At 40.8% G+C, this 25,189-nt stretch overlaps 1 protein-coding gene across 2 annotated transcripts in view; it reads left to right on the top strand.

The window, feature by feature from the left end:
* Positions 1 to 25,189, top strand: part of pappa2 (pappalysin 2) — a 64,847-nt gene that overhangs the window by 38,795 nt on the left and 863 nt on the right. Inside the window, exons 11-22 of one of the 2 annotated variants that reach the window (XM_014190625.2) lie at positions 3,708 to 3,904; positions 4,711 to 4,830; positions 5,156 to 5,291; positions 5,698 to 5,872; positions 6,670 to 6,841; positions 7,225 to 7,402; positions 10,030 to 10,243; positions 11,015 to 11,183; positions 11,288 to 11,420; positions 11,920 to 12,029; positions 13,373 to 13,444; positions 23,508 to 23,606. In XM_014190625.2, coding sequence (XP_014046100.1) covers positions 3,708 to 3,904; positions 4,711 to 4,830; positions 5,156 to 5,291; positions 5,698 to 5,872; positions 6,670 to 6,841; positions 7,225 to 7,402; positions 10,030 to 10,243; positions 11,015 to 11,183; positions 11,288 to 11,420; positions 11,920 to 12,029; positions 13,373 to 13,444; positions 23,508 to 23,606 — 1,775 coding nt within the window. The remainder of the gene's footprint in view (positions 1 to 3,707; positions 3,905 to 4,710; positions 4,831 to 5,155; positions 5,292 to 5,697; positions 5,873 to 6,669; positions 6,842 to 7,224; positions 7,403 to 10,029; positions 10,244 to 11,014; positions 11,184 to 11,287; positions 11,421 to 11,919; positions 12,030 to 13,372; positions 13,445 to 23,507; positions 23,607 to 25,189) is intronic. The other variant, XM_014190627.2, reaches the window with a different exon arrangement.

Here is a 25,189-nt window from a genome sequence, read left to right as displayed (position 1 = left end):
CGGGTTCTTGGTCACCTGCCTGATCAAGGCCCTTCTCCCTCGATTGCTCAGTTTGGCCGAGCGGCCAGCTCTAGGAAGAGTCTTGTTGGTTCCAAACTTCTTCCATTTAAGAATGATGGAGGCCACTGTGTTCTTGGGGACCTTCAATGCTGCAGAAATGTTTTGGTACCCTACCCCAGATATGTGCCTCGACAGAATCCAGTCTCAAAGCTCTACGGACAATTCCTTCGACCCAGTGGTGGAAAAAGTACCCAAACCTCATACTTGAGTAAAAGTAAAGATACCTTAATAGAAAATGACTGAAGTAAAAGTGAAAGTCACCCAGTGAAATACTACTTGAGTAAAAGTCAAAGTATTTGGTTTTAAATATACTTAAGTATCAAAAGTAAAAGTATAAATCATTTCACATTCCTTATTTTAAGCAAACCAGATAGCACAATTTTCTTGTTTTTTAAATTTACGGATAGCCAGGGGCACACTCCAACACTCAGACGTCATTTACAAACAAAACATGTGTTTCGTGAATCCACCAGATCAGGCACCATAGGATTGACAAGGGATGTTCTCTTTATAAGTGTGTGAATTGGAAAAATGATATGTCCTGCTAAGCATTCAAAATGTAACGAGTACTTTTGGGTATCAGGGAAAATGTATGGAGTAAAAAGTACATCATTTTCTTTAGGAATGTAGTGAAGTAAAAGTAAAAGTTGAATATTCAAAAATATGAATAGTAAAGTAAAGTACAGATACCCCAAAAAAACAGCTTAAGTACTTTAAAGTATTTTTACGTAAAAACTTTACACCAATGCTTCGACCTCATGGCTTGGGTTTTGCTCTGACATGCACTGTCAACTGTGGGACCTTAAATAGATAGGTGTGTCCCTTTCCAAATCATGTCCAATCTATTGAATTAACCACAGGTGGACTCCAATCAAGTTTTAGAAACATCTCAAGGATGATCAATGGAAACAGGATGCACCTGAGCTCAATTTTGAGTCTCATAGCAGAGGGTTTAAATACTTATGTAAATCAGGTATTCTTGTTTTTTACCCCCTTTTTTCACCAATTTTGATCTTGTCTCATCGCTGCAACTTCCCAAATGGGGTCAGGAAGCTAAGATTGTGTCATGTGTCCTCCGAAACATGACCCGCCAAACTGCGCTTCTTAACACCCGCCCGCATAACCCAGAAGCCAGCTGCACCAATGTGTCGGAGGAAACACCGTTCAACTGACAACTCGAGATCCACCTACAGGTGCCCGACCCGCCACAAGGAGTTGCTAAAGCGCAATGAGCTAAGTAAAGCACCCCACGGCCAAGCCCTCCCCTTACCCGGACGACGTTGGGCCAATTATGCGCCGCCCTATGGTACTGCTGATCACGGCCGGTTGTGATACAGCCTGGGATCGAACCCAGGTCTGTAGTGACGCCTCTAGCTCTGCAATGCAGTGTCTTAGACCACTGCACCACTCGGGAGGCCAGCTGTTTTTTTATTTGTAATACATTTGCATTATAATCAAAAAACTTGTTTTCGCTTTGTCATTATGTGGTATTGTGTGTCGATTGCTGAGTATTTTTTTTTTCATCTAATCCGTTTTAGAATAAGGCTGTAACGTAACAAAATGTGGAAAAAGTAAACGGCCTTAATACTTTCCGAAGGCACTGTAGATGGGAGGGGTTGAGGGTAGCTGAAGGATGGGATTAAAAACAAACAAAAGATAACTATTGTAAAATACATTGTGTCCGTAAAATGTACAGTATATGGTATGTATAAGCTGGAAGTAGAAGCCTAAGTGTTGTTGTCCATTAGTTTACTCCAATTAGGGGAGGGGTGGTAGGGTTAGGGGAAAATAATAAAGGAAGATATAAAAAATATATATATATTGTGGATTGGAAATAATGCAGACAATTACATTGATGGAAGCTACAATCTATCTGCAATATTAAAGCTGATCTACCACTTTAAAACGGGTTAATTAAATAAACAAAATACTGTCATCTTTTGTCATTCTGCGCTTAACCATCTCAATTTATCCAAACTATGCATTATGCATACATGAATCTAATATATTTCAAAACAAAATCATATGAACTCAAAGACTAAAGCAACACTCACCCAGAGATGTGAATTGTGAAGGGTATTATTCCTGCCCTGGCAAGTTTACTACAGCTAGCTTGTTTTGATATCCACAACAAAACAATGCTGTCAAGCTGACACTGCCTTGTCTCTGGTTTTCATTCAGAGACTTGGCATGCTAAAAGTAGACATTGCACAGTAACAGCAAATGTCAACCTCATAGTTGTGGTGTTGCCTATAATTGTATCCACCATGCTGGGGGATTATTTTGTACACTTCCTTTATCATCATTCTCTTAGTTAAAGAAATGTGTTTTCTTAGTAGAAAAATTGTCATTTGACACACCATATAAATCACAAGGAAGTAGTCCTAACTGTTACAGAGTAACTAAGATAATTCAATCGATTTACATTATTTATTCTCACATACTATATTTGTGTACGTCTCAAATGGCAGCCTATTCCCTTCATAGTGCACTACTTTTGACCAGAGTAGAGTAGGGTAGAGTATTACTTTAAATCCCAACTTGGGAAATTGTTTCATCACCTCAAGCATCATCAATGATTTTGGGGACAAGACAAGGATCAATTATTATATACATAATAATAAATACAGAAATGAAGCAGTGGATTATAAAGTGAATAGGGTGCCATTTGGGATGCATATTTTGGGAATCTATTACTTAGCTAGTACGTCAACACCCCCCCCCCAGTTTTGTCAAGGGAGAAATAATGAATCAATTCCATGAAGGTTCAGAGATGCCGTGACTGAAAGTGTTATATTTTCTTTGGGAATAAAAGGCATGACTAGCAGGAAAAGAACTTTGGCAAAAAAACAGATTCTAAATTGCAATTTATAAAATGGAATCATTGCACCATTCAAGATAGTGCCTCATTCTCACTCAGTCATGCACATATTTGCTTCCATGTTTGGGTATTCTGATGCTTGACAAGTTAACTCCTACAATACAATACTGGATCATGATGTCAATGTATCTGAAGCATAAACATCAACTCGTATTATCCTGAAAGTGATATTGCTTTGACAAACAACTGAAGTAAAAACACATTTATCATTGTCACAGGGGTTGTTGTCTTTTGTACTGTATATTATGGTCAGTGCACAATATCCAAACAACCTGCTATGATGATAATGTGGTTTGATTCCATATTGTCTAGACTGTTTATTTTTGAGACATAGTTCCTTGGATTATTTATGCCAATTCAACACCTTGTCAGTGACTAAACTCTCCTACCCATGCAGCTGTATGTAACTAACAGGGCCAAATCCAGCCTCTGATGTTAAAGTTCACACATTATAAATGTTTGGTGTATTACATAGTGCTTTGCTGTTTTATTCTCTGTGAACCATTGTCACACCTCTTTATTGAACTACATCTTTCCGGGAATGTTTTCTGATGACAGCATCTACTTATTGTAATACAATGCAATCTCCCCAGCAGACTGTTCCTTTGGGCTGAGTCCCAAATGGCACCCTATTCTGTATAGAGTGCACTACGTTTGACCAAAGCCCTCTGAGTCCTGTTTAAAAAGTAGTGCACTATGAAGGGAATATGGTGCCATTTGGGACGCAAGCTTGTTCACTACATATCTTTCCCATTGTTTCCCCTAGGTGAACCCAGCCTGTGCTACGTCTTTGAGGGTGATGGTGTGTGTGAGGAGTTTGAGAGGGGCTCCAGCATACAGGACTGTGGTTACTTCACCCCTCATGGGTACAGTGACCAGTGGGCCTCCACCGCAGCAGCCTCCCATCAGGACCAAAGCAGCTGCCCTGCCCTGGCAGCCACCGGAGAGCCCTCGCTTAGCAAGGTAGCAATGCTTTCCTCTGCCCTGTCCCCCACCTCCTGGATACAGATGTTATCTTTCTGTAAATGTGACAGTACTGAGTGTTTTGAATGTTTGGTAACACTTTATTTGGATAGTCCCAAGTAGATGGTTTGTAGATGGTTTGTAGATGTTCAATAACTGTCTATATATATATATTATTTTATTTTACCCCATTTTTCTCCTCAATTTCGTGATATCCAATTGTGATCCAATTACGATCTTGTCTCATCACTGCAACTCCCCAATGGGCTCAGGAGGCGAAGATAGAGTCATGCGTCCTGTGAAACATGACCCACCAAGTCGCCCTTCTTAACACCCGCTCGCCTAACCCGGAAGCCAGCTGCACCATTGTGTCGGAGGAAATACCGTTCAACTGACGACCGAGTCAGCTCGCAGGTGCCCGACCCACCACAAGGAGTCGATAGAGTGTGATGAGTCAAGTAAATCCCCCCCGGCCAAACCCTCCCCTAACCCGGACAACGGCGGGCCAATTGTGCGCCGCCCTATGGGACTCCCGGTGTCAACAACATTTCAACTAACTGTCCACTAACCCTAACCCAAACCCTAACCTTAACCCTTATCCTAACCTTAAACTTAACCCTTACCCTAGCCCCAACCCTAACCTTTAACCTTATTCTAAACCTAACCGTAACCGTAACCTTAGCAAGCATTTGCTTATGAACAGATAGTTTGTTGATAGTATAACCATCTGTATATCATGGGACTATCCAAATAAAGTGTGACCAAAGGTTTTCAATAATTACTGTATGATTCCCCTTGTATTAAAGCTGTGCAAGCCCCAGTACCTGGAGATGAATGAGAAGCCGTCACATGACATATGGGTTCCATGCACGGCCCAGTCGTACACTCAGACCTACTATGATGAGGAAGATACAGTATGGCTAAAGGTTGAGTACTCCAGTCCACCATAGAGGATACTTGGGGCACCTTTTTCCCTTTATAGTGCACTACTTTGGACAAACTTTTGACAAACTATTTATAACCCTCTCTAAAGTAACGTTCCAACGGTCATTTGTTATGTTTCACGGCACATCTTTGTACTTTCTCCCAATTTGTCATGCCACGTTTGTCACAGTATTGTCCTGTTTCTGTTGTCATACTTTCATTACCATGCAATCTAATTACCATTGAAGTGGGGGACATTCAGGAACCGATTATTGAACAGTTGAACTCATTTGGTTGTTGTCATAATAACTCTAATTGTTTGCCCAGGTGGGATTTACGCAACCTGGAGTCGCCGCGTCTGTCATCATCTATCTGGCCTCGGATGGAGCCTGGCCTGGAGAGCAGTGCAGAAAAACAGTCACCATCCAACTGTGTGATACTGGCGGCAGAAACCACTCCCTGGGTATGAACTTGAACTACCGACCCTCAAAGGATGTTTGCCTGTTCGTTTTGACAGACAAAAGAGCTGACTGACTGTTTGAATTAACATTCAAAGATGCCTCAAGATGTCTTCACATATGCAGTATGTAGGGTTATGGTTAAGGCTAGGGACATCTCAAGTCATGATGGCTGGTTACAGTGATGACCATATGATATTTAAAAAGTGTACTGAGTAAGCATCCGTGTATTATTCCTGTCTGGGGCGCTATCTCAATTCCTCGCATCCCATCTCCTTGGCTCCTTCTCAACTGTAGTTGAGGATAAGGTCCAAGGTCCCTCCCCTTGGACCTTCTTGTTCAATATGTTTTCAGAAGAAGATGAGGAATTGAGGAAAGATTCATTGAAAAAGGGACTGTGTCTGTCCTCAGGTTCCTTTGAGCTGTCGTGCCAGCAGAATCCTCTAGTGGTGAACGTGACACACAACCTGAGTCAACCCTTCTTCCTGACCACCGCTGTCATCCTCAACTTCTCCTCGCCCTTCGTTGCTGTGACGGGAGTCGCTCTGCGCACGTCGTGTCACTTCAGCGCATTTGCCCTCACTGGGTGCGCTGAGGGTGGGGTCTCATAGGGCTTCCACATGCACACACACACACATACATGCACGCATGCATGCACATACGTACAAGCACATATGTGTACACACACACTCTCAGTCAGGTATACACAATCGCATACCAACACATATAATAGCACACACACACACACACACGCACCCACACACAAACACATACACACAACAAAACACGGAGCAAATCAAATCAAATCAAATGTTATTGGTCACATACACATATTTAGCAGATGTTATTGCGGGTGTAGCGAAATGCTTGTGTTCCTAACGCCAACAGTGCAGTAATATCTAACAATTCACAACAATACACACAAATCTAAAAGTAAAAGAATGGAATTAAGAATGATATAAATATTAGGACGAGCAATGACGGAGTGGCATTGACTAAAGTATAGTAGAATAGAATACAATATATACTGTACATATGAGATGAGTAAAGCAGTATGTAAACATTATTAAAGTGACTAGTGTTCCATTATTAAAGTGACCAGTGATTTCATGTCTATGTATATAGGGCAGCAGCCTTTAAGGTGCAGGGTTGAGTAGCATAATTGTGTATACACACACACACACACACACACACACACACACACACACACACACACACACACACACACACACACACACACACACACACACACACACACACTAAGAGTGTGCTATGTGATACCATATCTGTTAAGGATTCAAATAGTCAACACTACTCAGCTCATACTTTTCCCTCTGTGTTTCTTCTCTCCCTCTGTGTGTGTGTGTGATCGTGGTGGCCCAGCTGTTCACGGCGGCCCTGCCAGATGGACACATGCAGTCCTCCTCAGCTGGAGCATGCCTCTGTCACCTGCAGCCCCGAGACAGAGAGGACTGAGACCTCTCACTGCACTGTCCACTGTCATCCAGGTTTCATCCTCGCTGTGCTCAGTGGCAAGGGTAATCCACCCTTTCAGGTAAGCACAACACTAGGATTTGACTAGGGTCTTACCCCATAAGGTAAGCACAACTCTAGGATTAGACTAGGGTCTTACCCCATCAGGTAAACACAACCCTAAAACTTCCAGAAATCACTCTGGAAACTGTGCATTATAGAAATCATATATAAAATGTACATTATAAGACCCCTACACTTTATCCCCTACACATCAACATTGAATTTGAGAGCATTTGAAAGTAACATGAAATACTACTAGCCTCAAATGACTGTCGAAATATAGATCGTAGAGGAACTATTACAAGTAGCAGCAGTAGAATACAGTATATTTGTATTACTGTAGTAGCATGCCATATCCCATCATGTCTGTGTAATGGTAATGTATTAATCTTCCATTGAAAGCAAGAAACGGAGCTTCAGTGTCTAAATGGAGCATGGGACCGTGTTGTGAGCTGTCAGCTAATTGACTGTGGGCCCCCTGACCAGTCTCACGTCTACTTCGCTGTCTTCAGCTGCCCCTGGGGAACAACATTTGGCAAGCAGTGTTCTTTCACCTGCAACCCCCCTGCCATACTTCAGGGTATGTATGGTCAACAGTACAATTATAATGATACAAATTTACATGCAGTGCTTTGTTTTCATAACAGTTTATAGGTTCAGATGATTATAGGTCCATTTATTATTTTCATGAAGTGGGAAGTTGATATTCATTCACTCATTTACACAACATGAATGGCACATTCTAACATTTTCTCAGAGAAATTAACTTGACCATGAGGCTGTCATTGCTGTTTTATGTTTTACCTGAGGGGTCTCAGTCTATCTAAACCTTAAATGGTTCTTCGGCTTTCCCCATAGGAGAACAATAACCCTTTTTGGCTGCAGGTAAAACCCTTCTGAGTTCCATGTAGCACTCTTTTCACAGAGGGTTCTACATGGAACCCAAAAGGGTTGTACCTGAAACCAAAAAGGGTTCTACCTATAACCAAAAAGGGTGCTCCTATGGGGACAGCCGAGAACCCTTTTGGAACCCTTTTTTCCACGAGTGTATTACCTCATGTTGTACATAGAGTGGCTTGGAGTCTAACCTGATGTGGCATCATGGCGTAGGAGTGTGTCTGTGTTTCTCTGCTCTAATCTATTAGAGGTTGTTGTGAGGCGAGGCTGTTCAGCCGGCCCTGGGACTGAACTGAACAGCTTGGCAGTTGGTCTTGGTCGACGTCCAGTGGACGGAGGCCCTAGGCTTTGTGTAAATAGGAAAGTAGCATGCAGCCATAGCTGGTTGCTGACAGGTGGGGATAGGAAATAAGGCAAACAAGAGAGGGTTTCTATCTCTGGAGTCGCCAGCAGGGCCGAGTGGGGCTCATGCTGGCAAGAACATTCTGGCTTAGTGCCCGCCTGCCATTTCATTTACCTCAGGGCCCCTGTCTTCTAGGTTCTACAACAGGGTTTTACTCCTGGCTTCTAGGTTCTGCAACAGGGTTTACCCCTGTCTTCTAGGTTCTACAACAGGGTTTTACTCCTGGCTTCTAGGTTCTGCAACAGGGTTTACCCCTGTCTTCTAGGTTCTACAACAGGGTTTTACTCCTGGCTTCTAGGTTCTACAACAGGTTTTATTCCTGGCTTCTAGGTTCTACAACAGGGTTTACCCCTGTCTTCTAGGTTCTACAACAGGGTTTTACTCCTGGCTTCAAGGTTCTACAACAGGGTTTTACTCCTGGCTTCTAGGTTCTACAACAGGGTTTTACTCCTGGCTTCTAGGTTCTACAACAGGGTTTTACTTCTGGCTTCTAGGTTCTACAACAGGGTTTTACTCCTGGCTTCTAGGTTCTACAACAGGGTTTTACTACTGGCTTCTAGGTTCTAGATGGCAACTCCCAAAAGATGTACACTTAGTATACCAAACATTAGGAACACCTTCCTAATACTGAGTTGCCCCCCCCCTCCGCCCTCCCAACATGCTGGCCCATGTTGGCTCCAATGCTTCCCACAGTAGTGTGAAGTTGGCTGGATGACCTTTGGGTGGTAGCCCAGTCTTGATACACACCTTGATACACAAACCTGAGCATGAAAAACTCAGCAGCATTGGAGTTCTTGACACAAACCGGTGTGCTTGGCATACCCCGTTCAAAGGTACTTAAATATTTTGTCTTGCCCATGCACCCTCTGAATGGCAAACATACACAATCCATGTCCTTCTTTAGCCTGTCTCCTCCCCTGCATCTACACTGATTGAAGTGGATTTAAAAAGTGACATCAATAAGGGATCCTAGCTTTCACCTAAATTCACCTGGTCAGTCTGTCATGGAAAGAGTAGGTGTTCTTAATGTTTTGTATACTCAGTGTATACCACAACCTAGCTTGTTATTGACAGTACTTTGTTAAGCTGTGGTCAATCAGTGAGCCCTTACTGAATTGTTTGATGGATTACCAATATTGACCCAACATGCATGTTGATCCTAGTTCGTATTTATCCATTGACATGCATTACTAAATACTCAGCGGTTCCTCATACAGCTATACAGGTGTAGGACTTGAATTTTAGCTAGTTTGCTACAGCAGGACATAATCCTGCAGCAACAGGAAATGTGAATTATTAAATTATTATGTGGATTATAATTAATGGAAATGTTTGTAGGAATTGATACATTTTTCATAAGGGAAAATCAAGTGTGAAATTTCAAAGTAGAAATTACAAAATTCAGAAGCCTTTTAAACCTCAAATACACTACAAGTTTTACATTTCCTACACTGCAGGAAAGTTATCCTGCAAAAGGAAAGTCAAATTAAGATCCCACATCTGTATTGGATTTTGTTAATGATTGCAACACTAGAGCAAAGCTTAAAGACCTTATAAAACTTTAAACCATGTCAAAGATTCATTACATTTTATAGACCAATAAAATGAACACAACTTTTAGAGTATTATGATGACATATACATACCAACATAAACTTGTGTGGGGGCCTTAGATAATTAAGCTTTACGCACCGGCAGGTATGGACACATACGGTACATTTGATCATATTGAAATCACTAATAGTCCACAAACTCACCTTCTCTCTTAGCAATTGAACAAAGGGACTGATTCCAGATGTCAGATTCATTAAGAGTGTTAATAACGAACCTCTACTCATCATTGCCATTAAATGATATACAATTCTGTATGAGGTTTGAATTGATTGTGTGCCTTTATTTGTTTTGCAGGGGACAGTGATAGGTTGGTGTGCCTAGATGATGGTCTATGGTCCTTCCCTGAAGCCTACTGTAAGATAGAATGCCCAGAGCCTCCTACAGTACCTAACGCCAAGCTCCTAGTACCCCAGTGCAATGGTACAGGACATGATGTGGGTACCGTATGCCGTTACAAATGTAACCCAGGTTACTATGTTATGGCCAGCCTAAACACAAAGTCAAGAAAGTGAGTAATGTGTTATGTATCACTTTTCTTTTGCTCCATAAACATGTTATAGAACCGTGTTAATAGCTTCTATTTTATGAAACAAGGAACAATGAATGCATCACATATTTCCCCCACGGATCCTGAGTTTAAATAGCACAATTCGTACATTTAAATGTATTTTTAGATCCATCGACCTTGCATACCTGTGTACGGTTTCTAAGCATAGCAACATAAACCTCCAATAAATTCCATACCAATGGTTACTTGCCTCATTATTGTTTTCCAGTTGACTTAATTGGGTAACTTCACCTCATTATCGATGTAATTCACGTGTTTCTAATGAGATGGTTTCCCATTAGTAAACCGCTGGTGCGAGTTTATTTCCTCCCTTTGTTGGAGTCAGCATTATCCCTTGACTATTGGACAATATTGGCTGTCAAAGACAATGTTCTTGAATCTAGCTGGACCTTCTAAGACTGCTCAGCATGTTCTACAGGACTAACTGCATGTACAAACTAATATGAGAACATAATTTTTGCACCTGGACATCTTTATGAGTTTTTCAACTCACTTTTAAGATATGTGAAAATCTTAAGCACCTTATTAATGCAACGTGTTAAAAGCTAAAAGCACTATAAAAATGGTTTTAAATGATCTTGTTTATTATTACCTTTGAGATGTTTTAAATTAAATTTGAAACAACATAATTTTGTGTGTGTGTGTGTGTGTGTGTGTGTGTGTGTGTGTGTGTGTGTCTGCATGTGTGTTGTGTGTGTGTTGCGTTCCCAGGAGGTTTCTGAAGGTGGAGTGTGTAGAGGGGGGCCAGTGGGAGGAGGGGGGCTGTGAACCCGTTCCCTGTCCTTCTCTGCTTGCTGTCTTTGAGGGCATGTACACCTGCACGAATGGCAGGCACTACAACAGCCTCTGTACCCTCCTGTGTCCCCACGCCTCGGAAAACGTAAACAAAAGATGCGATCTAGGTCCACTTTCTGAGCTTGAACATCATCCCATCCCATTAATAAAGTACTATCTTATTCATTCAGTTTTTATCTCTCCTGACAGCACACGATTCGCTGCACTAAAGATGGCAGGTGGACAGAGGAGTTCACAATGTGTACAAGGTTAGCTGGAGCCTGTCCACCTCCGCCTGATGTCAATCAGGTTCAGTTTGCCTGTGACGAGGGTTTCAATGTTGGTAAGTCTCCTTCTCAACTTCTCCAGCTTGAGGACACTCCTCATTACACTTACAGTAGTACCTTAATGTAGTACAGCAGTGTTTTGTACTGTAGTAATCAATAGACTGTCAGTATTATTTTAAAGACAATGCATTGCATCCATTCTGTTGGTATTTGTTTGGTCATGAAGCTTCTACGATGTAACTGAACGTGTTTTAACATCTCATGATTATGTAATACTATACCTTAAAAAATATATATACATGTATATTTTTACCCAGACGTAAGTATTCTTAATTGTTTAGATATTATGAATTGTGGAGCGTTCTGTAGCATCCCAGAAGGCATTGGAAAATATAACAGAGCCATAGCAGGTAGCAGGTGGTAAAACACTTTGCAAGCCGAACTGCCAAGCTGTTGAACCACAGATGATTAGTCTCAACTTTTTTTATTTGCACATCAATAAATTCAACAGATGCAAATCAGGGTAGAAGGAAAGCTTACTTTGTGTCACTGCAGGTGCAGTTTGCTACCCAACATGCAGTGCGGCCCTGCATGACCCAGTTGTTTTAGCCAATGGCACCACAGCAGACAATGTCAAGCACTGGATGCTACCAGGCAGGGTTCAGGTAAGGTGTTTGACTGATGCAAACGTTTTGATGCTTTGTTATTTACTAAATGTTATTAGTATTGGCTGATATCCCCCTTGTGTATCCTTAGAGCTTCACAAACAGGTCTGAGGCTCGCCCAAATGATTAATTTGGATAAGTAATGGACTAAAACATGTGGTTGTCTGTACTTCAAATTGAGCTTTTCCTGCAAATTGAGCTTTTCCTTATTTTACTCAATGTATTAATATTATTCAATATAAAGAACCAAGTGCAAGCTTCCTGCTTATTTCCTGCTAAGTTAGGGCACTGTTAGCCTTACTGTGAACTCTGTAATGATCAAATGTTTATTGTGATTTCTGCAAGATTGACATACAGATGGCAAGATATGATGGTATAAAGAATCGGATGGACCAAAAAAAGTGATATGTGACATAAGGGGTTATACTATTATAAATAGGCGCCTTTCATCAAGAATCTGTGGAACACGCAATCATCATGGCGGAATGTCTAGGAATTTGAATGATGTGTCAGAGTGAAATATACTGTTGTTTTCTTAAGAAGGGCAACCTGCCCAATATCATCTCAAAGGATCGCTTTGACATGAACGCTAGTGTAAACAGCCCTATCATTTGACCCTGTATTGCCCTCAAACTCAACTCTGGACCTCGAAGCTGTTCTGCTGCATTTTTTCATTGTTCTAAATCAGGGACTGATTTAGACCTGGGACATCAGGTGTGTACAATTAATTATCAGGTAGAACAGAAAACCAGCAGGCTCCGGACTTCGTAGGGTAAGAGTTGAGTACCCCTGCTCTATTGGGTGGCCCTTCACTGAGCCAGCAGACCTAACTGCCTTCCAAATAGTTTGGAACTGATTTATATAACTTGAGCTGTATTACTGGCACGTCATCTTGATCCAAGGCATTATGACTGTATCCCTTAACCAGACAACTTTTGGGACACAAAGGAGTATCCTGTTACTCCTACAGTCTTTGTCAGTCAATCAATATGATTAGTACGCTGTCGTTCCAATTAAGGTAGAAATAAAATGCCACAGACCATTATGAGAACTCAAGATGACAGTGCCATTTTGGCTAGATCACTTCATAACACCAAATATGGGCTTGTTGACTAAATGTTTTTGGTTTGGTGGGAGCAGTAGTGTAAAGTTGGAGCTGGATTTAAAGTTAGAGATCTTTATCAAGTGTAGTCATTGACATTTTGTATCACCAAAAAGAAAGTCCTGTGTACAGACATACTATTTCCTGTAAGCCTAGTTTAACTGAAATCGGTTTAGATCTATAGAGCTTGATATTGATACTGATGACTAATTACAACGTCTCAATCAATGTTACATTACAGGACATCGTCTGCACAGGAATGATGAGATGGCATCCTGACCCCAAACTCATACAATGTATCCAGTCATGTGAGGTGAGTGTTCTATCATAGGCAAAATTGCCACCAGGGATGGGGGGACATGTGCCCCCCAATATTCAGAACAGGTCGATTACCCCCCCCCAATAATTTCTTTAAAATAAACAAATAAAAATGTTTTGGTTGGGGTGCCCCAGCCAAAACACGTCAGATAGCATATAGCATATGAACACATCATAATCAATGGCAAAATGTGTAGAATTGCAGGAAATTTGCTTTAACAATTGACTTTGGGCACGAACAACGGTCCAACTCCTCCCCTTTCTCAAATGTGGTATGCATTTGATGGTTCATCGATGTGTCTTTCTGGTCATGCGCGCCGTGACCGACATAGCTAGTTCATCAGCTAAGCTAGCCACTTGTAGCTAGCCAGTAACTCCTCCAGTATGTGTTGATGTCATTTTGGATGGCAGCTGTAGAGATTGGTAAGAAATGGCACTTCTGTAGCCAAATATCTTGTCAATATTATCATTTTTTTTAAGCATTAAATGACCTACTATTATTGTGCATTGATCACTTATACAGTTTAAAGTCGTTATTTTTTCCCAAAGTGAACTTGTAAAGTAGCTGTCCAGTGTTTCCAGATTTCTATTAAATATGACCTATAATTAATTACAATATGAGTGAAATAGTTTTCCTTCCAAAATGTTTTAAATAAGTATGTTAAAAAGCAGCTTTTCTGTGTTGGATTAGTGTGGGCGTACCCCAACAACAGAATGGTGTGGGCGTTTACCTGTCATAAAAAATATTCATTCGAGTAGACCGCTTATCTGTTATCAGGAAATAGCAAGCATTTTTGAAACGGTCTGTTTGAGATACAAGTTTGAGTTTTTTTTTTTTTTTTAAGTGTTTTTTTTTCTCCGATTTATGCTTTGGCCACAAATACGGGTATAGGACGAGTCAACAACATTATTTGGGTATGAGTTAATAGAATATTAACTTTTAAAATTTTGATTTTCACTGGACACTTACTTTAAAACCCCACCATTTTCTCTCTTCTTCATTACAAAATGTATAGAGTAGCAAGAAATTAGCGTTAAAACGGCTAAATGTCTCTCCAAAAACATGTGTAGAATAGTATTATAAAACTGCAAATCTTTTATAATTTTTTTTGGGGGGGGTTGGAGGGCCTTCCACTTATCCTTCCACTTGTACTGTGTTTTCAAGCCCATCCATATACCCCACAAAATACCCCTGAAGAGAGGCATAATAAGTCAGGTCAAACTGTGTAGAATTGCAGGAAATGTATTTTAAAATGTCAACAACAACATAAATACACCCGGGCTTCCGTCTGCTATTTTGCCCTTGGGTTCTATACAGCATAGTGCCTGCCAGATAGGGTTCATATACTATACTATCGTTCGAAAATGTTGAGAGTTTTCTCTAGCCTCCCTGGAGTGCCAGATGGGTTGGGTTTGCAGTTTTGGGACTACTTTATTGGTCCATTATGCCAGACAAACACATATCAATTATTTGTAATGATTTCCAATAGTATTTGAACCCAGGTCTGGTGCCTGCTACAGTATTATACTGTACCAACATGATTAAAGATGAGACATGTCAAATGAAATGTATATTTTAGCCCTTCTTACATCAGCTGATATCTCAAAGTGCTGTACAGAAACCCAGCCTAAAACCCCAAACAGCAAGCAATACAGGTGTAGAAGCACGGTGGCTAGGAAAAACTCCCTAGAAAGGCCAAAACCTAGGAAGAAACCTAGAGAGGAACCAGGCTATGAGGGGTGGCCAGTCCTCTTCTGGCTGTGCCGGGTGGAGATTATAACAGAACATGGACAAGATGTTCAAATGTTCATAAATGACCAGCATGGTCAAATAATAATAATCACAGTAGTTGTCGAGGGTGCAACAGGTCAGCACCTCAGGAGTAAATGTCAGTTGGCTTTTCATAGCCAATCATTCAGAGTATCTCTACCGCTCCTGCTGTCTCTAGAGAGTTGAAAACAGCAGGTCTGGGACAGGTAGCACATGTAATATATTTTGCCAATCTACACTGCTCTGTTCCCGAGCAATACATGCTTTGAAAAAGTATTTTCTTACCTGATCATAATCACCCCTAACATCAAAACAATGGTGTTTTCTTTAAAGTAGCCTAAGCTTGATCTCAGAAAATATTATTTGAACAGACTTGCTCTACATTTATTGCAGAAAAAGGATTACATGTTTTACTTTAAAAAGTAAATAAAACCATGGCAATATATAGACCCTTCATATTATCATACTGTACATAGTCCTACCTCAACCGAGAATATTACCACCAAGACCCACATTCAATTAATTGCAGATAAAGCAAAAGACATTGTGGGTTCACTGAGAGTGTTTATGCTGTATTCTAAGGGAAGGTGTTGTTTTACATCAAAATCCATTGTCCACGAGAGGAACAGCTTCTGGGTTTTAACATGGTTAACTCATCAGATTTACATTTAGATTTTGATTTACAATTTGGTCACTTAGCAGGCACTTATCCAGAGTGACTTACAGAATGCATTCAACTAAGGTAGGTAAGACAAGCACATATCACCGTCATTGAAAGTAAAAACATTCCTTAATTAAGCAGTTCTAAATTAACCTTAGTGCAGTTCCTTCACCTGCAGGGGATTGAAATGGGCCCCAAGTGTGCTCCAACTATGGCAAGGTTCACCGCAAACTATGAACCTCTCTCTCTCTACCTTGTTCAGGCTTTATTTGTTGAAATACTGATCACTGGCGACAAAGCGTCATTTCTGAGGCTGACGGTGTTTCATTTCTCTTTCATCGTTTCCTTAGATTTTGTCTATTTTCAGGGATCAAATTCAAAGGCAGGCTTATTTTGATATATTTGCCCATTCATTTATTAGCTGTCATAGTACACTATTATTATCCAGAACCTTTTTATTCCACCAGACTTTAGTGTAAACTGGAACTATCTATGGAACACATTAACTGTTCATGTCTCATGGTATTAAAATATTTAATCTACCTGCCAACAATTTTTTCCTTCAATCTTCAGTTGCTTATAACCAGATACTCCATGACAACATTGTAAATTATATCACTCCACATGTGTTACAAATGCTCCCTGACAGATCTCATCCAGATGCTCCTTTTCAAAATGGGATGATGAGGTCAGTTAAAGGAATACTTCAGTGCTTGTGGAAACCATTTTTATGTCTCTGCGTGCAGTTTGAAGAAAGTTGCTAACTAGCATTAGCGCAATTGCTAACTAGCTTTAGCGCAATGACTGGACGTCTATGGTAACTGCTAGCATGCTAGTACAGTAGATACAATACACTTCCAGTCATTGCACTAATGCTAGTGTCACGTCCTGACCATAGAAAGATTTATTTTCTATGGTAGAGTAGGTCAGGGCGTGACTGGGGGGTTAGTATAGTTTATTATTTCTATGTGGGGTTCTAGGTTTGTTTTTCTATGTTGGTGATTGTGTATGATTCCCAATTAGAGGCAGCTGGTAATCGTTGTCTCTAATTGGGGATCATACTTAAGTAGCATGTTTTCCACTTGTGGGTGATGGGATATTGTGTTTATATGTAGTTGCATTGTCGTCACGTTTCGTTTATTCTTTATTGTTTTTGTATTTTGCTTAGTTTCACTTTCTAATAAAAGATGTGGAACGCTACTCACGCTGCGCCTTGGTCCGATCATTCCAACGAACGTGACAGCTAGTTGACATTGGCTCACAAAACGACCTTCATACTGGATGCAGAGACATAAACATGGTATCCATGAGTTCTTCTGACTCATTGCTAAAATCCCGAAGAATCCCTTTAAGGCATCATAGACTTTACCACAAGTAGACCTTCATTATCTAGGCCAACATTTTCCTCTTCTAATCGTGGTGCACAAAATGCATAAATCTCAATAGCAAAACAGTTGAAACAGCTTGTTTAGTTTCAAGAAGTAAACAAGCAAAGGCTGAATGGACAGTAGGAGGCAGAGAAAAAACTGAATAATGTAATGAGGGTGTGTCGAGACTAGCCAATCAGCCCTTCAAAAACAAACTATTTAGCCTACCCCATGTGCTCCACATTTAGACAGCCAGTATAAACTGTTCTCTCGTTCACAAGTTGAACTTGCAGTGTGAGTAATACTTGTTATAAATAACATCATATATTTATACTTTTGTATACTTTTTACGGCACATACAGTGCCTTCGGAAAGTATTCAGACCCCAGACCCCTTAACTTTTTCCACATTTTGTTAGGTTACAGCCTTATTCTAAAATGTATTCAATAGTTTTTTTTGGCTCAGAAATCTACACACAATACCCCATAATAACAAAGCAAAAACTGTTTTTTATAAATGTAAAAAATGTATAGAAATAAAAAAGCGGAAATATTACATTTACATAAATATTTACTCAGTACTTAGTTTTTTACTCAGTACTTTTTTACTCAGTAGTTTGTTGAAGCACCTTTGGCAGCAATTACAGCCCTGAGTCTTTTTGGGTACGACGCTACAAGCTTGGCACACCTGAATTTGTGGAGTTTCTCCCATTCTTCTCTGCAGATCCTCTCAAGCTCTGTCAGGTTGGATGGGGAGCGTCGCTGCACAGCTATTTTCAGGTCTCTCCAGAGATATTAGATCGGGTTCAAGTCCAGGCTCTGGCTAGGCCACTCAAGGACATTGAGACTTGTCCCGAAGCCACTCCTGCATTGTCTTGGCTGTGTGTTAAAGGTCGTTGTCTTGTGCGGTGGTGAACGTTCGCCCGAGTCTGAGGTCCTGGAGCAAGTTTTCAATAAGGATCTCTCTGTACTTTTCTCTGGTCATCTTTGCCTCGATTCTGACTAGTCTCCCAGTCTCTGCCGCTGAAAAACATCCCCACAGCATGATGCTGCCACCACCATCCCTCCCCGTAGGGATGGTGCAAGGTTCCCTCCAGACGTGACGCTTGGCATTCAGGTCAAAGTGTTGAATCTTGGTTTCATCAGACCAGAAAATCTTGTTTCTCATGGTCTGAGTCCTTTAGGTGCTTCCGTCTGGTGGCTTCCGTCTGGCCACTTTACCATGAAGGCCTGATTGGTGGAGTTCTACAGAGATGGTTGTCCTTCTGGAAGGTTCTCCCATCTCCACAGAGGAACTCTAGAGCTCTGTCAGAGTGACCATCGGGTTCTTGGTCACCTCCCTGACCAAGGCCCTTCTCCCCCGATTGCTCAGTTTGGTCGGGCAGCCAGCTCTAGGAAGTGATGAGTCTTGGTGGTACTAAACTGTTTACATTTAAAATGATGGAGGCCACTGTGTTCTTGGGGACCTTCAATGCTGCAGAAGTTTTTTGGTACCCTTCCCCAGATCTGTGCCTCGGCACAATCTTGTCTCAGAGCTTTACGGACAATTCCTTCGACCTCATGACTTGGTTTTTGCTCTGACGTGCACTGTCAAAATCTCTAAAAAACAATTTTTTCATGGGGAGGATTTTTAAAACATTTGATCCATTTTAGAATAAGGCTGTAATGTCGCAAAATGTGGAAAAAGTCAAGAGATCTGAATACTTTCCGATGGCATTGTACAGTATGTGCAGATATGTGCACCGTCATTGCTCTCTCAGGCTCTGCTGTGGGTGCATGATGTGCCACTTGCTAACTGTCATTCACATGGCGAGAGGGATGAAGCTCACTGGTAGAACTCAAATTGCTATAGGGCTGGCCCTTATGGGGGAAAATGTATTGAAAATGGCACAGCACAGCTTCAAGAAAAACAGTCACATTCGAATAAGGGATTTTATGGGTAATTGAGGTAAGATAGTAACTCTGCTGATAGATTACATATGTATGAACTACACATTCACACATCCAGCCCAAAGCAGGAGGTTTAAAAAAGATTTAGTAGTCACCAAAGTTCAAGAACATGTCTTTAAATAGTCAAATTTTACAATACCTTGAGAGGTAACTGTACTTTGAAATTTTACATTTGCCAGACACACATTAATGTTTCAGGTTTGTTTTGAACCGCTAAACATGACTTTACATTTGCGAAGGAATTTAGAGGAGAACATAATTAGTGAGTGAGCTCTGAGGAAGTCCCAATCAGGAAGCGGTAATGTGGGCCCTTGAGCAAGGCAGTTAACCCCCAACAACAACTGCTCCCCGGGTGCCATGGACGTCGATTAAGGCAGCCCTCCGCACCTCTCTGATTCAGAAGGGTTGGGTTAAATGCTGAAGACACATTTCTGTTGAATGCATTTAGTTGTGCAACTGACAAGTTATCCCCTTTCCTTTCCCAAAACATTAAAAGTTGTTGCTATGGAGTTTATTTAGTTTGTTACTATATCTTTCACTTAGCATTAAACTAAGTCAGTCGGCTCTCTCTCCGAGTGTAACCCCTTCCTTCACTCCAACAGGATGTTTAGGGTTAGGGTTAGGGTTAAATTGTTTTCATGGCATGAAGAGATAATGTTTATGAGGAATCTCCACCCTTGGTGTCGCTAATGATTAACTTAGTCCACATTTTTTTCATCCTGGAAACAGTTGCATTGTGTTAATTTATGTTTCTTCTAACTGTTTTTGTCTTAATGGAAACAGTTGTGTTGTGTTTATGTTTCTTGAGAAATATGTTTGTATGAAATACAATAACAAAGGGGTTCATTTAAAGTAAATTCTGGATTCTTTAAATACCAATTTGGATGACGCAAGTCAAAAAACGCAATGGACTAGAATCCCTAAGAACCCCTCTTAGACAGAAGCCAGGAACATGAGTAAACAGCCAGGTTGTCTATCCGATAGTGGATATATTTATTCGCTGTTGTAACTCAAATAGCTCAGCAAGCTATCAAACGGATGAGTTGTCCCTCAGATAGCACACTGTATGGCATCTAGTCTACTGTAGGAATTACAGTGTACTAGAACAATGGATTTTTCAAAGAGAAAACACCAAGGTTCTGGGGAAAAGTCGGCCTCCCCTCCAAAGTCTACTGGTGCAGACACGGCATCATAAACACCTTTAAACTTGGTACATTACACTGACACCGTAATCCAGCAGACATCAGAGTTCCAAGTATGTTCTAAGAGGCGGTACTATTAAATTTACTGACAGTTTACACAGGGCCGTTAGAAGTCGGGAGGTCTCTCTCTGCCTTATTTCCCAGATTCCTGGAGCACTCCGTGGAAGTCTGATCCATCAGTCTTGTCTATGACCCCTTATCACCTTTTTAAATTACATTAATGGCACCTTTATCAAATAAAAAACACAATGACTCACAAGTGCAAAAGTCATGCCTCTTTCTTTTGTTATTGAGAATATTATTATTGAGAATATTTGGGTGATAAGAAAGGTGAGGGGAAATTGTTGATAGAAATGGGCATTTGGACGAGTCAAGCGTGTCAACTTTGATAATTTTTTTATGGAAAGCTTGGGTGTTCATACTGTTGATGTTACAGTATTTTTATTGTCTTGCTTTATACTGAAAGGGGTCAAGTAGTGATGTTAGATCATTAAAGACCAAAGACTTTTAAGATTTAAATAGTCTAACTTCTGATTGTACTTATTTAACCAATGTTAAGGGGTCATGTTAAAGATACATTACAACCAGAAGGAATATACTACTTTCTCATGTTTAGAAGTTGTTACATTATGTAACATACAGTTAAAGTCGAAAGTTAACATACACTTAGGTTGGAGTCATTAAAACTCGTTTTTCAACCACTCCACACATTTCTTGTTAACAAACTATAGTTTTGGTAAGTCGATTAGGACATCTACTTTGTGCATGACACAAGTCATTTTTCCAACAATTGCTTACAGATAGATTATTTCACTTATAATTCACTGAATCACAATTCCAGTGGGTCAGAAGTTTACATACACTAAGTTGACTGTGCCTTCAAACAGCTTGGAAAATTCCAGAAAATTATCTCATGGCTTTAGAAGCTTCTGATAGGCTAATTGACATCATTTGAGTCAATTGGAGGTGTACCTGTGGATGTATTTCAAGGCCTACATTCAAACTCATTTCCTCTTTGCTTGACATCATGGGAAAAACAAAAGAAATCAGCCAAGACCTCAAAAGAAAAATGTAGACCTCCACAAGTTTGGTTCATCCTTGGGGGCAATTTCCAAACGCCTGAAGGTACCACGTTCTCCTATACAAACAATAGTACGCAAGTATAAACACCATGGGACCACGCAGCCATCATACCGCTCAGGAAGGAGATGCGTTCTGTCTCCTAGAGGTGAACGCACTTTGATGCGAAAAGTGCAAATCAATCCCAGAACAACAGCAAAAGGACTTGTGAAGATGCTGGAGGAAACAGGTAAAAAGTATCTATATCCACAGTAAAACGAGTCTTCTATCGACATGAGGAATGGGCCAAAATTCACCCAACTTATTGCGGGAAACTTATGGAAGGCTACCCAAAACGTTTGACCCAAGTTAAACAATTTAAAGGCAATGCTACCAAATACTAATTGACTGTATGAAAACTGCACATGGGGACAAAGATCGTACTTTTTGGAGAAATGTTCTCTGGTCTGATGAAACAAAAATGTAACTGTTTGGCCATAATGACCATCGTTATGTTTGGAGAAAAAAGGGGAGGCTTGCAAGTCGAAGAACACCATCCCAACCGTGAAGCACGGGGGTGGCAGCATCATGTTGTGGGGGTGCTTTGCAGCAGGACGGGCTGGTGCACTTCACAAAAAAGATGGCATCATGAGGATGGAAAATGATGTGGATATATTGAAGCAACATCTCAAGACATCCGTCAGGAAGTTAAAGCTTGGTCGCAAATGGGTCTTCCAAATGGACAATGACCCCAAGCATACTTGCAAAATGGCTTAAGGACAACAAAATCAAGATATTGGAGTGGCCATCACAAAGCCCTGACCTCAATCCTATAGAAAATGTGTGGGCAGAACTGAAAAAGCGTGTGCAAGCAAGGAGCTCTAAAAACCTGACTCAGTTACACCAGCTCTGTCAGGAGAAATGGGCCAACATTCAACCAACTTATTATGGGAAGCTTGTGGAAGGCTACCTGAAATGTTTGACCCAAGTTAAACAATTTGAAGGCAATGCTACCAAATACTAATTGAGTGTATGTAAACTTTTGACCCAGTGGGAATGTGATGAAAGAAATAAAAGCTGAAATAAATCATTCTTTCTACTATTATCCTGACATTTCACATTCTTAAAATAAAGAGTGATCCTAATTGACCTAAGACAGGGAATTTTTACTAGGATTAAATATCAGGAATTGTGAAAATTGAGTTTAAATGTATTTGGCTAAGTTGTATGTAAACTTCCGAATTCAACTGTACGTGTTGCAAAACAACAGCTTTATGTTAGGCACCATCGTAGAAATGTATTGTATTACAAATGCACCTGAAACCAATATGGTCCATGAGCCAGTTTAAAGGCCTATTTGTCTTACAAAGGGAGTATCAACAAATTTTGCCAAAGAGTCTGTTTTAATTACCGGCCAAAGTATTTAGTAAAAAACAAAACAATTAAATAGATTTATTTACGGCTTGGCAGCTTCGAAAGGCAAGGAAAATTATTTTGGAGTGGGGGCTAGTTTTGAGCAGGGGAGAAACTGCAGAAATCTCCCCAGCAGCTGCCATTCTACTGTGATGTGGATTCAGGTACAACCTGGAGTGTTTGAAATGACTCCATCGGCCCGGGGAAAGCCAACAGTATCTTTGGCAGTCACCTCTTATTTTCTTATTTTTGGCACAGCAACTTTAAGGTTAAGTTAAAAAACATTAAAGGCTTTCATTATGACGCATTTAAGATTTTTATGTAACATAAATTTGACAATTGCGTGCCATTGCCGAGTTAGACAGAACTCCCCAAAGTACTGCAAAAATTGTTAAAAGCAGTACCCTATTTCTGTCTCACATGCAAAATACTGAATCACAGCTCAGAGAGGTCAGGGATCAGCTCTTTACTAGGTGTTAATTAATTACATGAAAAGGCAATGGTATCCACTATTGGCACTTCACAGTGTGGGTTTGGTTGAACTCTGTTGATGTTGACTCCTGCAAGTAGGAAGTTGCCTCATTTTTGATGTCATCTTTTACCTTTACCTTTTAATAAGAGTTTCCTTTTTTCCAGCCCTTTGGGGGAGATGGTTGGTGTGACACCATCAACAACCGGGCCTACTGCGAGTATGATGGAGGGGACTGCTGTCCATCCACACTCTCAACCAGAAAGGTAAATTAACCAATTTTTTTCTATACTTAATTTTACATTTACATTTTAGGCATTTAGCAGATGCTCTTATCCAGAGTGACTTACAGTTAGTGCATTTATCTTAAGATAACTAGGTGGGACAACCACATATCACACACAGCCTAGAAAATATCACTTTCCTCAATATCGTAGCTATCAGTAGAATCAGAGCTAAAAGGGGAGGGAGGTCAAGTGCAAGTGCTTGTTAAGTTTCTTTTGGGTGAGGAGGATTATTTAAGATACTGTTTGAAGAGGTAGGGTTTCAGATGTTTTCGGAAGATGGGCAGGGACTCTCACTTCCATGTGAGAGTCAGTCTACTGCGGTGGGAATGTTTTTCTCCCACATACCTGCTATTTTGCTTACTGTATAATCATGGTGCCTATTCATTCCTGGGAGTGCTGCAGCCAGCTAACTGGAGGTCATTAGTCTCTATCATGTCTGTAGCTATGACTCATGGCGGTAGCACAGCTATTCCCGGTTCCCCCTTGAATGAGTAAGCTCAGCAACGGAGTGCCTGTCATAAATACATCAGCAGCTAAATAGTATTTTATGAGGGGAAGGCTTAGTGTCCGTGGTCTTCTGCAACTGTAAAACACCAGTTAAACTATAAGGCTCTGAGAAAGTGAAATAAAACGTAAGCGACAGCATCCTGCCACTGTGGGTCCAGCGGAACTGTGGAGCACTGGTGTTTATGCAGCCTATGGAAATGCTTCTGGTCTTCAAGGCACTTCTCTGATTGGCCACTTTGATTTGTAGAGCCTGGTTTTGGGTCCAAGCTAGCAGCAGAAGACTTGGATAGTAGACTAGGAAGATGATTCAGTCCACTCGCTTCCAGTTGAAGGAGAGACGTGTAATAAGCCTCGATGTGCTCTACATGTTTGTACAGTGCAATCCATTCATTCAATTAATTAGTTATCTAAAACACATTTTATTCAATTTTCAAAGCAGTTTTGTGAAGTCATGATAAACATTGGTTAGCAACTACTCAGAAGTACATACAAAACAGTCCAAGATTTGGCTTTTGTTTGACGCAAGCAGGAAAAACATCCAGCCCCTGTTGTCCAGAGGTCGTTAGAACAAAGCAAAAGCAGCAGAGTATAGTTTTGTCCCAAATGACACCCTATTCCCTACATAGTGCACTATATCATTTGGCTCACCACTGCCTCCATCAATGAACCAACATAGGGCTTAGGAAACAGTTTGTTGCCAAACAAACACACGTTTAATGGGAGAGAGCAGTCTCTGATCTGTGTTTCTCTTCTTAACCTTCTGGAACAGTTGCTAAGTCTTCAATAAAACTATTACCTCCATTAAAAATCAGTGAAATCAATGCTAGGCTAGCCTCAGCATTTAGCTAGCCTCTCATGTTTACATTTCTTGCAACAGACTGCTAGGCAGGGCATCTGGGTTTATTTTGCAACCTGTGGTGATGGCTTGCTTCCTAGACAAGACCTGGCAACCCCTGTTGTTGATTCTTAACATGTGTTCATCCGTTCACCTCTGTGGTGTATTCCCTCCCCCGATACTCAAGGTTTCTCACCGTTGAGTCCATGGTGAACCATTT

The sequence above is a fragment of the Salmo salar genome, chromosome ssa03 (genome assembly GCF_905237065.1).
Source record: "Salmo salar chromosome ssa03, Ssal_v3.1, whole genome shotgun sequence".
Classification (NCBI taxonomy): domain Eukaryota; kingdom Metazoa; phylum Chordata; class Actinopteri; order Salmoniformes; family Salmonidae; genus Salmo; species Salmo salar.
Note: the sequence above shows the minus strand (reverse complement) of the source record. Positions and strands in the feature narration are given on the sequence as shown.